Source organism: Caretta caretta, chromosome 4 (genome assembly GCF_965140235.1).
Source record: "Caretta caretta isolate rCarCar2 chromosome 4, rCarCar1.hap1, whole genome shotgun sequence".
NCBI lineage: Eukaryota > Metazoa > Chordata > Testudines > Cheloniidae > Caretta > Caretta caretta.
In genome coordinates, this window is record NC_134209.1 from 73656544 (window position 1) to 73672338 (window position 15795).

The 15795-nt window shown below is 40.1% G+C and overlaps 1 protein-coding gene across 6 annotated transcripts in view; it reads left to right on the forward strand.

Annotated features, from left to right (window-relative positions):
* The first annotated feature begins 4874 nt into the window (after positions 1 to 4874).
* The window catches only part of RXFP1 (relaxin family peptide receptor 1), a 90612-nt gene continuing 79691 nt past the window's right edge, over positions 4875 to 15795 (forward strand). For 2 of the 6 annotated variants that reach the window (XM_048847526.2, XM_048847523.2), the window contains exon 1: positions 4877 to 5197. Coding sequence is in view for 3 of the 6 variants with exons in the window: in XM_048847523.2 (XP_048703480.1) it covers positions 5149 to 5197 (49 nt within the window). In the remaining 3 variants the exon portion in view is untranslated. Of the gene's footprint in view, positions 5198 to 6865; positions 6987 to 15795 lie in introns of those variants that run through there. The other 4 variants (XM_075127770.1, XM_075127769.1, XM_048847525.2 and 1 more) reach the window with 4 other exon arrangements.

The window sequence follows — 15795 nt, forward strand, 5'->3', positions numbered from 1 at the left end:
GAGCAATTTTGGGCAAATGTGTTTTTTCCACAGGAGGAAGTGGGTCGGAGTGTCACAAAGCCCAACCACTAAGAGACAGCTCTGCTTCCTTTTCCAGTCTATTGCACCCACCTCCCCCTCAAAACTGGTGCATGAAATAAGGGGCAAGGAGTGAGCCCTGAGCTGCTTGGCTCTTTCTGGTTCTTTTCCCCTCACCCCCCCATCCCCCCCTCACCCACCCCCCCACACACATAACAAAATGGAACTGGCTCTCCATTCTCCCTCTCCTCTCCTCTCCTCTCCTCTCTACCCCTACAGCCCCAAGAGCACCCCCTCCCCTGCACCATGGCAGTTAGTCCCTCTCCCAAAGCCTTAGAAAGGGAGCTCTAGACAACCCCATCCTGCTGCCTCCCCTCAGGCCTGGGAAAAGGTGAAAACCAAGGCACTTTCTTAAAGGTTTCAAGGGGAGGGGCATGCTGTGAATGTAGGGAGTGGGACCTAGAAGGCAGTTTGAGAGAGATGCAGGTGAGGCCATAGAGAAAGGTGCAGAAAGAGATGGAGTCCCTCATCCTCAGCTGACATGGTAACTATGGCCTTAATTCACTGGTGGATATTTTTCTGTTGCTTACCCTTGTAATATTTTGTTTGCTTGCATGAATATAGCTCTAGGCAGCAGCTGCAGCTAAATAGAGACCCAGTCAAAGACACATTCAAGGAAAGACAACAGACTTTGCTGGTGCTGTGCTCAGCCTCTTTTTTAAAAATGCATCATAACAGTTCGCATTTCATTCAAGGTCAAACTTCTGTACATTCAGATAAAGAAAATTTCTAACACTATGTATAACAGCACCATTAGAAAGCTCCTTGCAATAATATCACAACCACTACATATGTTTGGATATATGTAGTGGGACAGAGTCTCTAGTCTTGTACATTGTCACTAGCTCCGGCTCCAATGTAAGATTATACTAGCAGAGGATCTGTCTCAATGAGTTTTGGTGAGGGAAGCAGGGTCGTCATGGATGTTTTCAACCAACCTCTGCTACTAGACCAGCAGTGGTGATCATTTATAAGTCTGAGTCGTTTGTTTTTGAATTGTGAAAGCTCAAGTGAGGGGTTTTTTAATCCAGTGAAACGAGATTAACATATTTACCTCTTTTGGTGTCTGCTTAAGGACTTTAGTGATGTGCAAACTTTGCCAGTTGTGCCCTGCCTGACCATTAATGGAATCTATCCATTCCCCTGCTCCCCATTACTGCACCGCCAAGGCTTCCTTAGCAGCATGCTGCTTCTACCTTACAGCCAGGCTGCACTGTTAGGGCAGGGCCAATTTGCTCCTCCCTGCTCGGGTTTTCAGGATGAGAGAAGGCACATGGGACAGTCTCTGGGGGCAGAGCAAGCACTGGGCATGGAGGCTGCTGGGAGTGGAAATCAGCACAGCACACTGACCCACACACTGGGTGGCCCACTGAGGTGAGTTGGTGGAGGTGGCGCTCTCTCCCCACCTCCCATGGGGGCTGGCACAAACCACCTCATATCACTGCTCATCCCCCCTCCCAGTGTTCCTCTGTGCCCCCTAGGGAGACATGCCCAACAGTTTGCACACCACTGATGTAGGTGATGCACAGGCTTACTTTATAATCACCATCTTATCCTTTACAACATTTAAGCTTCACTTGTGAAATATAAAGGTTGCTATAGCTACAAGTAGAAAATTAAGATTTTGACCCTCATAACATTCAACACATTTGAGTATCTGCCTGAAATTGATTTGAACAAAGATTTCATTTCAGTGTGGTGTGCCCATTATTGCCTGCTTTCAATAGAAAGTTGACACATAACCAGCCTATTATTTTCTCACAAAAACAACTTGAAAACACTATTATAATGATCCCCTTTCCCCAGCCCCATCTTTCCCCTTCAACATCTGGAACTGTTATTCCAAACTAAGGGCAAAAGTGATTTCAAGAAAAAGTGGTACTTTAAAAATCATGTTCATATTATCACAATATGGAGCAGTGTACATCATTAAATGCTAAATAACATTAAGTGAACTGATGCATTGGCTCATACCATGGCATGATTTATCAAATGCTTTTTATTGTGCTGATTAGCCAATGGTTGTGTGTGAGGTGGGGTCTTTATCTGGTAGACTCCTTTGCAGTCAGTTGGGAAGCGACACCACCTGATTCCATTCCCTTTATGCTACCACACTCAATTCTGCATTCATTCAGTTCCTGTTGTGACCCCTTCCTCTGGCCAGGTCTTCAATAGGCTCTCTTCCCTTTAGAGTAGGGGGGAAGTCAGAAGTTTCATGATTATTAGGGGGTTGGACAGCCCTAGATCTCCTGGGTTTAGACCCTTCCCCAAAATCTTTGGTTGGAGTAGGTAGGGCAACCCAGGACCACTCAGCCCACTCTCTCTGGGGTCTAGCTCAGGGCCCATGTTTGTGACAGCCTGCACCAGTCCTTCTCAGGCCCTCGTTGCTCCCTGAGCTACCTTCTATTTCTCTTCCTCAGTAGTTTTTCCTAGTCTTCTATACCTCTGCTCCCCTTTTGGAGCCTTGGCTTCTCATCATTCTGCTAGAAAAATCCTCTCTACAGTCTCTCCCCTACCCCTTTCTGCTGATGCATCTCCCCTCTAAGTTAGGTCCTTAATCTTTTATCCTGCCCAGGTGCTTCCCTGCCTAATTAACTGCCTCCCAGTTACTGGGTGAGTTAACTACCTTCAGATGAACCTGAGCTGCCTTAGTCTCTTGTAGAGCCTGTCAGAGGTAGGTGAGTCCCCTGACCCCTTCAGAGAGCCAGCTACCTTCTGACACTGGGTTAGTAAATCTCCATTATTTCTTATAAGATAAAATTGGGATTGAACTGTTGTGGGTTTGCATGCACCATGAGCATGCAAACCCTCCCTTTTATTCTCTGAAGTTCACAATGTCTATATTTTTCAATGTCACTATAGCTTGTTTGCTTAAACATAATTTCTAAAAGAGACTGGGTGTTTCTTGGGATTGGGAATGTGATATAAAGCTTTAGGTATAGGTCAACATTTGTTACTGTTATACCTTTTTGGTGGCCTAACTAAAATTATTTTTTTGTCTCAGCGTTGTTCCCAGGGAACAGGTGTCCCCATCAAAATGAATGTTAATTGGCACCTGCCTAGCAGTCCTCAGAAAAGTGGCTAAGGGTTAAGAAGGCATTAGACAAAAGTACTCTTTAGATCAAAGAGGTGGTCTCCTCAGGGAAAGGTTCTGATACAGGGTAGTGTGGGAAACTTATGCTGAAAATATCTGGGTTGTACTTGTTTTGTGAATAAATAATATTGCTCTTTTGCTGAGAGGCAGAAGATTTTGGGGTCTTTGTAGTGGGTCAGTTTCCTGAGAGTCAAGAAATAGGTGAACAACTCAGTGTATTTTCTAGTTTTAATTTATTTACTTCCAAAATATACACAAATCCTGTATACCTTGGAGAGAGGTGGCCAGAACAACAACATGTGGTGTATGTCTCATGTTCTCAGCTCACTGTCTGTTCTAGTATCCTTCCACCTATCCTCCCACCCTGGAAGCCCTTCAACCCAACGTCAGTAACCCTGGAACACAGTATTAACCTGCCTTTTGTGAAGCTCTTTGATGCAAGTGTAACTATACTCAGTTTGCACGGGGACCAACTCTTCTGCTAGTCCCCAACCAGACAAGACTGTGTAACCCATCCAGTCCACCTAATGATAGTCTGGTTGCTGCAGCTGGCCCTTATGCGATTCTGTGGACAAGACCTTCTCTGTGTTAACTCCTTCTATTGGGAGTTTCATATTGGGTATGCAGGGACCAAGAATTAATAATATGGATTCTATTAATGCAATTGCCACAGCAATAACGTGGATTTCACTCTGCAACATGGTCAGTACTTTTCAAGTGCTCTAAATTCACATTCACACACAAACATAATTTCTCACAATTGCTTTTCCTTTCTAGTATCTGGCAGTGCAACAGCTGGCAAGTTACCAGTTATATTCCAGGGTTCCCTGAGGTGTGTCAACTCTGAACCTTTTTAAACTGGAAAATATTAAAATCTTTTTGATTCAGTTTTCTGGGCTTGGGGGGTGGCGGGGAAAGAGAGATGAACCTGGGACTCTCCCCTCCAGTTCTCCTCAACCAGCTAACAGATGTTAAAATAAAACTTGCCCTGCCTAAAGGTGTTTGCTATCACATTTTAGAACCACACCTTTTTTTCCTTAGAATAGGCAGGTATACAAGATGAAGGAACAATATGGTGTTTAGAGTGAATAGCACTACTGAAACAATAAACTAAGTCTACTGATAAGAGTTAGTGCTTCAAGATTGATGGGAGAGGCTAAAGTGTTTTGGGACTCTTGTAATGAATGTTGTTATGGGCAGTAACACAAGAGAAGTGAAATAAGGAGAAAGCAATTACTATAGCAGGAAAATACATTCTAGGAGCTGTGGCAATGTTAATTCCTCTGTAAAAAAATGTTTGAAGGGGACTGTTTTCTTCACCCTTGCAAGTAATTTAGTTTAGCATTGGTAAAGATACAAAAGCAGTACTTAATTATTGTTGTTAATATAAACTCTTCTTTTTAGTAAATTATGTGGTGTTACAGGAAATAAATTCTGTTTATATTACTATACTTTAACTAATCATTGACTTCCTAATAGGAGATCCCCTTACCAGAAAAACCTCTAATCTTTTATCCAAGCTGTAACAAATGTTTAATTTAGAAGGGATTAATTTAAATGAGCTCATTTTCCTTTAATACTTTCCCAATAACAATATTAAAAAGTCCCTAGTTCCATTGATAATTATCTAGAGTGCTGATTATTCTGTGTAATGGCTTTAATCAGGGAAATATCTGTCAATGCACCCACACCAGCCTTAGTCTATCACAGGACACAGAAACAAGATCCTTAGTGTAAACAAGAAGAGACTGTATGTTCTCTGAAACTTTTCCCCCTATCACTGCTTGGGGGAGAGTGAGGGAGAGAGACTGCAAGGAGAGTAAGTGAGGGAGCAAAGAAAGGGAAGGAAGCTTGCTTTGTATTCTGCTGAAGGTGGCAGTCAGAAATAGAACATACAGCAATCACTGTGGTTTGCGTGCTATTTAGGAGACAATATACGCTCACTTTTATTAACTCTATTGCTGTGTGAGAGAGAAATGACATCTGCCTGCTGGTTCCACATATTCTTGATTTTTGGAACAAATTGTAAGTACACCTAACATTTTTATATTATTTAGTATTTTGCAAAACAGATATGTGATAAACTTCAATAGCAGATTTTTAAAATAAATATGCATATGATTCTGCACTTTAGTTTAACAATCCTTTGTGACAGCTCATGTTCTTTGATGGATTTCTGGCATTATAATATACCGTAATTTACTATCAGTCTAGCTAGCTGCAAACAGGGCTAGAACTGTATCAAATGTTTTTGCACTTATTCTTTTGATGGTTTATATTAACAGGAATTAGACAGAATGAAATTCAAAAATAAGTGACAGTGTTTAAGTATTGAAGGAAGGGGTTTGGGTTTGTAATGAATGTCTCCAGCGGTATGTCTTTACTTGCTGTAAATACTTAATGGAGACTCCTGTAACATAAAGGTTAATTTCAAAAGTCCAATGTAATCCATATTTTAGATATCGTTAGTTTCTTAGCTTAATGTACTATACTGTGTTAGCACTCAAACAATAATAAAAATGTTCAAAGGCAAATCTCTGTTTAGACATCCATAATTCTCACTCATCATATTCAACATTTTCAACAGCCTTCCATGAAAAGATCAAAATGGATTTTAATTTCAGTGTTTCCTTGAAATGCTAATAATTTTATGATGGTTTTTCAGCTGACCTTCTGTGATCTCTGTGTCACACTTTGTTTTTAATGGCTGTTCTTTCATTTCATTTGTATATTCTATTTTAAACTGCTGCAAACCCACCCACTTGGGCAAAGCTGCCCCCATAGAATTACAATTTTTATGTGACCTTATTCATGTCTTTAGATGTAATTGGAAATAGAAAATGTTTCTTAGGGACATTAGACTATTTTATAAATCCAAAGGGTTTGTGAGCCCTCTGAATTAACTTGCCATTGTTCTCTCCTTGCCATAAGAAAACACTGTAAAACTGGTAGTAAGAATGTGTACTGTAATATTTGAATGTTTTTCTATTTATTGATCAAGATATTAGATTTTCTTCTTAGTTTCTCCATTCCTTAATAAATACATATTTCTTATATAAAATTTGAACTACTATTGAATTCTATAGTCACTGAAACTAAATTTAAATATTTTGTAAACAAAATGATTTAGCAAAATGCTTGACGTACTAAAATGTCATAATCACGTAAGGTTAGATTCTGCCACATTCACTTATATTTAGCTGTGTTTTACTCCTCATGCTGTTCCATTTAAATCAATCCTTTCTGCAGATAGTGTGACCACTTAGGGGTAAGATACTACTCAATATGGTAAGTTCCCATTGACTTCAGTGGGAGTTTAGGGTATGTAAGAAATGAATTGCAATATAGACCTTTTGTGATGTCATTCCTGGGGTTATATAGCCTGGGGATCTAAAGGCCATTGATGTCAGTGGAAAAACTCCTGTTGCCTGCAGCTTGCTTTGGATCAAGCCCTTACAGACTGCTTGCTTGCTTGGCATTCACCTTGTCCCATTAGCCAGTGTCACTAGTGAAGACCCATATAGCACCTGTGATTGACACAACTTTTGCAAACCAGCTAGTCAGGCCTATTGATCTTGGTTTGAGATCAGAGTTTTCATTCTTCTAGGTGGACTATCTTCCATGGCTGACGAGCCCCACCTGCCCAGAAAGAGGCACATGGAGGTGAAGTGACTTGCCCAAGGCCATCCAGTAGTTCAGTGGTACAGGTCTCCTAAGAATCCAGGTCTCCTAAGTCAAACACCTGTTTTCACTGGACAACGCCATGTCTCCTCAGGCCCTTACAGATTATATCATCATAATATCTGAACTTTAGGTATGCAAGAAATTCAGTATTGATCTCGTGTGATATCATTCCTAGAGGGATACAGACCATAATTGTATATAATGTGATCTTGACTAGTCTATGAGCAAAGTCTGATTTAATAAAATCTTATTATATGGTCAGTCACCCAATAAGTTTAGTTTAAAAATTAAAAAATAAAATAGACTTCAAATTATTGTTCCACATTATTGTTTTAAGCTCAAAACAACAAGGAAGAAATTAAAAAAAATATACACAAGACATGTCTATGCAAATTATTGTTTAAATTATTTCTACTATCAGTTAAAATATATTTACTTCTAAAGTGAACATTTTCTAATTGATATTGCAATACATTAAAATGTACAGCTATACAAGTGCAAATCAGGACAGTTTATATGATTACAAGTCTTACAGTAGTATAATTAGCCTTGGAAGGGTTAGATTGAAATTGCCAAATGTTGATTTCACAATGCACGTACAAACCCACTAAAGAATATTTTCATCAGTAATACTGGAAATTTACAAATAGAAATACAAAGAAAGTAAACTGCTGCTTAAGAACTTAGAGTTTGATGTAAGGATATTTACTTTGTATATTTTGACATGTGATGTTAACAACTGGTGTTTTAACAGTTATAAAGCTTTAACTTTTTGAATCTGATTGTCTGCTGTCATTAAAAATTTCTGACCTACCCCCTTAATTTCCTGTAACTGAAAATTTAAATAAAAAAAAAATCTAAAAAAAAATCAATATTATCCATCAAAATTATATAAAAAATAGAATTCTGTCAAGCCTAACTATAATGTCAATTAACTTGAGGCGTTTATTGACTCACAGTAGGTAACATATGAAGAGTTGTTATAGCCATGTTGGTCCCAGGATATTAGAGAGACAAGGTGGGTGAGGTAATATCTCTGATTGGACCAACTTCTGTTGGTGAGAGACAAGCTTCAAAGTTGGTCCATTAAAAGATATTACCTCACCCACCTTGTCTTTTTAATGTGTACCATAGTAACATCATTTTGGTTACAAGGAAGATCATATGGCCCATCTATGTTTATTAATCCACTTATATTGTTTTGGTCCTCTGTAATGTTTTTCCCCTCTAAGTGTCTACAATTTTAATATACTTTCTCCCCCTGCCCCCACAAACAAACACACACCGTTGCAGCCTCTGTTTTGCACATGAATTACTCTGTATATTAAATTTCTCCCAAACTTATTTTAACTTTCAGTATTTTCTTAATTTTACTTTGTTCATTTAGAGTCTGTTTAGTCACTGTCTGGACCACCAGATAGTAAGAGTAAGTGCAGGTATTTCATGGTCTGTGTGTATAAAAACATCTTCTGTATTTTCCACGGTATGCATCCGATGAAGTGAGCTGTAATTCACGAAAGCTTATGCTCAAATAAATTGGTTAGTCTCTAAGGTGCCACAAGTACTCCTTTTCTTTTTGCAGGTATTCAGGAGTTTGTTTGGGGGTTGTTCTTTCCAGTCCCAGATCCTCCAGTGTTTCTAAAAAAGAAAAAAAAAAAAAAAAGCCCGAAGAAGCATTGGTCCTGCTAAAATCACTGTTGGCTGACCTGTCCAAATTGTTATCCACCAGACAGATAACGGCACACACAATTCTATTCACTGTGCTACCTCACTCTCCTCCTTTAAATCCTTCCTTAAGACTTTTTTTTTGTTAGATTTCCATTACAAACCTCCACTCCCTCTTGACAGTCTTTGACTATTTACAGTCTCAAACTACTAGTATATCAACTATCAAAAAAAAGAAAGGCACTATAGTAGCTCGAAAGGTGTGACAAGAAGGAAAAGATGACTTTTCTTTTACTGTTGTTGTAACCCTGGTTCTTTCCATGCACTCTCTATCCCAGTGGTTCCCAAACTGGGGTTCATGAAATGTTACAGGGGATTCTCAGGGAGGGAAAATTCCCTAATGGTGGACAGAGCTCTCCATAGGGACCCCGGGCAGCACGGGGCCAGCAGCCTGGAGCCTTGGGGATTTCCAAGAGCTAATCAGATCAAAGCAAGCATATCTATCACACTAAGGAGATTTAAACTTCAAGACTCTTTATATGAAACATTTCATTAGAAATTCTGTTTCATAAGGCAGAGATAATAGAGCATGTTCTAAAGCAAAAGAAATTATCCAACATTATTTTAAGCTGCTTTGCATTATTCTTTCATCTGTATCCTTTATTCTGAGTTTTTGTTATACATTGAGCCAAATCCTACTTCTATGAAAGTCAGTGGCAAAATTTCCCTTTAGGAAGCAGGACCATTGTACTACATATTGGGGCTTTGCCAAATTAAAAGATAGGCATCAGATCTCTGATGATGTGCCATGTGTCCACTTTGAACTGCATTGCTTGCAGTTTCTGGCCAAAGAACTGATGTGTCTGGCATGGACCAAGGAGAATCCTCTGGTGCTATGGATCCAGCATACAGATGGGTTAATTAGAGACCAAATTATCTGTAGTAGAGTTGACTGTCAAAGTAATGTTATTGTGTGAGAGAGAGACTTCATTTTGCACACGACTGTTGACATTTGCTGGGCTGGTGAAAATTGTCCTCCCCAAATTGAAGTATTAGTGAGCAGTGACAAAAAGGAAGTGCATCTGATTAAAAATGCCTTCTAAGGCGGAACACAAAAGTAAACTTGGGGCAAACACCATATTTATCTGCAATATACGTGAAGGCAATTGAACACAATGCAAAGGTTTCCCACACAGGAGGTACAGCAGCAGCATTCAATATAAGCAACCATTCACTTTCAGTACAAATTGCAAAGAAATACCAAATCAAAATACATATGCTCATGGACATATGCTCTGGTGGAGGACTATATGCTCTGATGCAGAAAGAGTTGTTTTTGAGCCTTTGATCAATTTGCAAAACAAGGCTCTACAACAGATAGGTTTGTGACACTGGAAAAAAATGAACAAAGGTGAATTTTATGTTGGAGCTTCTAATGAATATGCTCAAGAATATTTATAAATAGTGAAAGCAAAGAGCTGCAGGAAAAGAAGTTTGAAGTATGTCTGATTCAAGTACCACCCATTACTGAAACAAAACTTGACATTCAAATGAGTACAGGATTACTCAGTGCTACGGATGGAGAGAGTATAATACTAGAGAGATGGCCAACAGAAAAAGCCCAGGCACCACCAAATAATAAAACATAATGGTACTATAGAGGTGAAATTATTACATATGATGGGATTCTGAACAAAGGCCACCTTGTCATAATACTACACAATGTGAGATCAGAAATTCTAAGCATAATTCACAGTGCTCGTATGGATGTTGAGAAGGGCCTAAAGTCAAAGAACAGCCCAGAATGTAGGAGAAGCCAGCCGTGCAGGGACAAAATATCTTAGATATGAAGATTTAATGCATCCCCAAGGATTATGGTGGAGTAGAGTTCCTCGGATCATTAAAACAGCTTCCCTGGTGCAACCTGTTACAACCACCTACCCTGCCCTGAGTTAATGTAGCTGCCCCATTGGAGCAGGGGTGGATCAAGCCCCATAAATGAACAACACTCAAAAATTACTTTCTTTTTTCCTATTCTGGGTTCCAGAATTTATTTTCACCTGAATTACTTAGTGCATTTTTAAAGGCAAAAAGCAGGAAGAGAGTACTCTAATTGCAACTCCATAGATATAGTCATTAAAGTTAATAAATGAAGTTCCAATGTTAGGAGGGCCATTTATTAAACCACTAGTAGAACAAAAAGATCCAGCACACTTTCACTGCTAAAACAGCCATAAATTAAAGTTTATAAAAGTAAATATCCTTGGACAGTTTATTTGGAAATATATAGGGTTGACTCTATCCTGTCCTTCATCAAAGATCATGCAGGGTGTTAATTTCCTTTCAAATTATGTTTTCTGTTTCTTTGAATAGTTGTTTTAACCAAAGAGTGCTGGATCTTCTTGTTGGTTTAGTAAAGGAACAAGCCCGTGACACCTTGAAAAGATTGTTGCCTTATCTTGTTCAGTGGAAAGAAGCAGAATGCTCTAGAGGAGATCAAGAGCGTATATGTAGACATATGTGAAAGATTGAACTAAAGGACATTCATCACCAGCTGTCATTGCTATGAACAAATAGACAGATCCACTCCCATATACGAAAATTTATTCTTATTCTTTAGCCCTTTTCTGTCCACATGGATTTTGTGTCTTTCAGAAACCTCTATGACATTTTCCACTTCAGCCCCTATGCGGCAGGGGAACCTGGAACCATCAGGCAATGGGGGGACCTCGGAGCTCTGAGCCACTGGAGCTGTGGCAGGGGCCCTGGAGCATGCTGGACACCCTCCCACGCAGCGGGAGCAGGCTCTCTTCCCCCACACTTTGGCTTCAGTCAGCCCCACTCACCCCATTATTTTTAGTAAAAGTCACGGACAGATCACAGGCTTCCGTGAAGTCTTGTTTATTTCCTGTGACCTGTCCGTGACTTTTACTGAAAATAACAGTGACAAAATCTTAACCTTACTCATAAGCATGAATTTGTTTGTTTATTTATAGTTAAGGCTATGTTTATGGCACGGAATCCGTGACTTCCAGAGACCTCCATGACATTCTCTGCTTCAGCCCCAGGGGCTGCTGAACTCTGGAGCTGGCAGCCAGCGGGGCCCTGGTAGGGTTCCAGGGACAGGCGACAGCAGCGATGACAGGTGACAGACTCCTGAGGGGGCCCTCCACAGGGTTCCGGCAACAGGCAACAGCTTGGGTGGGGTGGGGTGGGGTGCGGTGGGGTGGGGGGGAGGAAACACCTTGGGCAAGTGGCTGGGGGTGTCCCGTTTTCTCTTTAGGAAATATGGTCACCCTGAAGCTCCCAGCTGCCGCGGGCAGAGGGGGAAACCCCATAGGTCCCAGCCACCATGGTGGCAGGGGAAACCATGGAGCCGCAGCAGCAAAAGTCACAGACAGGTGACAGCTTCCATGAATTTTTGTTTACTGCCCGTGACCTGTCCATGACTTTTACTAAAAATAACCATGACAAAATCTTAGCCTTATTTATAGTTGATCAACACTTGATCAACAACCATTGCTGGAAAAATATCTAATTTGTGACAAGGACACGAGAGGAAGAAGAACAGTTGATCCTTATCTGCACATTTTATTTATGAATGTTCATAACAAGTTCTCCTTCAAATTATTAGGAGTCCGGTGGTACCTTAAAGACTAACAGATTTATTTGGGCATGAGCTTTCGTGGGTAAAAAAATACCTACTTCTTCAGACGCATGGAGTGAAAAAAAGATGTATCTGAAGAAGTGGTGTGTTTTACCACGAAAGCTTATGCCCAAATAAATAGGATAGTCTTTAAAGGTGCCACTGGACTCCTTGTTGTTTATGTGGATACAGACTACATGGCTACCCCTCTGATACTTGGCTTCAAATTATTGATCTTCAGAAAGAAAAGGAGTACTTGTGGCACCTTAGAGACTAACCAATTTATTTGAGCATAAGTTTTCGTGAGCTACAGCTCACTTCATCGGATGAAGTGAGCTGTAGCTCACGAAAGCTTATGCTCAAATAAATCCAAATAAATTGGTTAGTCTCTAAGGTGCCATAAGTACTCCTTTTCTTTTTGCAAATACAGACTAACACGGCTGTTACTCTGAAACTTGATCTTCAGAGTTCACTATTCAAGGTGGGTGATTGGCCGCTAAGTTACATGGCTTCTGTTTCCTGAAGAATGGAGGAAGAGTGCCTGAAGAGAGTATTGGTGCACTGACTCCTCTCTTAGTGCATGTCTACACTGCAATTAAAGGTGCAATTGTAGCTCAAGTAGGCATAGCTCTAGTTGGCAGGGCTAAAAAACAAGTGAAGACCCAGCAGCATGGACTGTGATATGGGTTAGCAACACAACTATGTATCTGGGGTTCTGGACAGGCTTGTACAACCTGTGCTGGGGCCTGTGCACCCATGTCTTCACTGCTATCTTTAGCCGTGCTAGCTAGATTAATGCTAGCATGGATATACTTCACCTGAGCTGCAATCACACCTTCAACTGCAGCGTAGACATACTCTAAGAGAGAAGTCAGTACCCCCGTGATCTCTTCAGGCACTCTTCCAGTTTGTAATCTTTAGGTCTTTCATCAGCGACAGAAGTATATACCCTGGCTACTGTGACTAAAGATAGCCGTAAAAAAACATGGCAACACAGACTCTCACCGGCAAATATTCACCTTGCTAGCCAATGCTGCAGTCCATCCTGCTACATCTTCACTTCTGTTTTTAGCCATGCCAGCTAGATTAACACTAGTATGGGTGTGCCTACATGAGCTACAATCACACCTTTGATTGCAGTGTAGACATACCATGAGGTAGAATGGGGAGGGACTTTTGGAAGAGGCACACCATAAGAGTGACCTGTGAAGTATTTCCTGTCCTCTTGTACAAGAAAGAGCACTATGTTTGGCTATATATGTGAACCTCATTGGCCTTTACAACATCCTCTGGCAAGGAGTTCCACAGACTGACTGAGCATTGTGTGAAGAAATACTTCCTTTTGTTTGTTTTAAACCTGCTGCCTATTAAATTCATTTGGTGACCCCTCGTTCTTGTGTTATGAGAAGTAGTAAATAGCACTTCCTTATTTACTTTTTCCACACCAGTCATGATTTTATAGACCTCTATCATATCCCCCCTTAGTCATCTCTTTTCCAAGTTGAAAAGTCCCAGGCTTATTAATCTCTCCTCATATAGCAGCCGTTCCATAATCCTAATAATTTTTGTTGCCCTTTGCTGAACATTTTCCAATTCCAAATTATCTTTTTTGAGATGGGGCGACCACATCTGCACTCAGTATTGAAGATGTGGATGTACCATCGATTAATATAGAGTCAATATGATATTTTCTGTCTTCTTATCTATCTCTTTCTTAATGATTCCCAACATTGTGGTTACTTTTTTGACTGCTGCTGCACATTGAGTGGATGTTTTCAGAGAACTATCCATGACTCCAAGATCTCTTTCTTGAGTGGTAACAGTTAATTTAGACCCCATCATTTTATATGTATAATTGGGATTATGTTTTCCAATGTGCATTACTTTGCATTTATCAACATTGAATTTCATATGCCATTTTGTTGCCCAGTCACCCAGTTTTTGAAATCCTTTTGTAGCTCTTTGCAGTCTGCCTGTAACTTCACTATCTTGAGCAATTTTGTATCATCTACAAATTTTGCCACCTCACTGTTTACCCTTTTTTCCAGATCATTTATGAATATATTGAATAGAACTGGTCCCAGTACAGACCCCTGTGGACACCACTATTTACCTCTCTCCCTTCTGAAAACTGACTATTTATTCCTACCCTTTGTTTCCTATCTTTTAACCAGTTACCAATCCATGAGAGGACCTTCCCTCTTATCCCATGACAGCTTTGCTTAAGAGTCTTTGCTGAGGGATCTTGTCAAAGGCTTTCTGAAAATCTAAGTACACTAAATCCACTGGATCCCTCTTGTCCATATGCTTGTTGACCCTCTCAAAGAATTTTAGTAGATTGGTAAGGCATGATTTCCCTTTCCAAAAACCATGTTGACTCTTCCCCAACAAATTATGTTCATCTATGTGTCTGACAATTTTGTTCTTTACTATAGTTTCAACCAGTTTGCCTGGTACTGAAGTCAGGCTAACCAGCATGTAATTGCCGGGATTACTTCTGGAGCCCTTTTTAAAAATTGGTGTCACATTAGCTGTCCTCCAGTCATTTTGTACAGAAGCTGATTTAAATGATAGGTTACAGACTACAGTTAGTAGTCGTGCAATTTCACATCTAAGTTCCTTCAGAACTCTTGGGTGAATACCATCTGGTCCTGGTGACTTATTACTGTGTAGTTTATCAATTTGTCCCAAAACCTCCTCTACTGATGCCCCAATCTGTGACAGTTCCTCCGGCTTGCCACCTAAAAAGAATGGCTCAGGTTTGGGAGTCTCCTTCACATCCTCAGCCGTGAAGACCGATGCAAAGAATTCATTTAGTTTCTCCTCAATGGCCTTATTGTCCTTGAGTTCTCCTTTAGCACCTTGATCATCCAGTGGCCACACTGGTTGTTTAGCAGGCTTCCTGCTTCTGATGTACTTAAAAAAAATTGCTATTACTTTTTGAATCTTTGGCTAGCTATTCTTCAAATTCTTTTTTTGGTTTTCCTAATTATATTTTTACATTTCGTTTGCCAGGATTTATGCTCTGTTCAATTTTCCTCACTAGGATTTAACTTCCACTTTTTAAAGGATGCCATTTTGCCTCTCACTGCTTCTTTTACTTTGTTGTTTAGCCATGGTAGCACGTTTTTGGTTCTCTTACTACGTTTTTTAATTTGGGATATACATTTGAGCCTCTATTATGATGTCTTTAAAAAGTTTCCATGAGTTTGCAGGGCTTTCACTGTGGCACCGTACCTTTTAATTTCTGTTTAACTAACCTCCTCATTTTTGTGTAGTTCCCCTTTCTGAAATTAAATGCTACAGTGCTGGGCTGTTGTAGTGTTTTCCCCACCACAGGGATGTTAAATTTAATTATATTATGGTCACTATTACCAAACAGTCCAGCTATATGCACCTCTTGGACCAGATCCTGTGCTCCACTTAGGACTAAATCAAGAATTACCTCTCCTCTTATGGGTTCCATGACTAGCTGCTCTAAGAATCAGTTATTTACATGGACCTTTCCATGTAAAAGGGGTAAACCTTTTGTGAATCTAACCCCCACCTCAACTTTATTGGAAAAGGACCGCCCCTGCTCCTGGCAGAAAAATTGTCAATGGAAATGATCTTTTTCATTTACATAAAA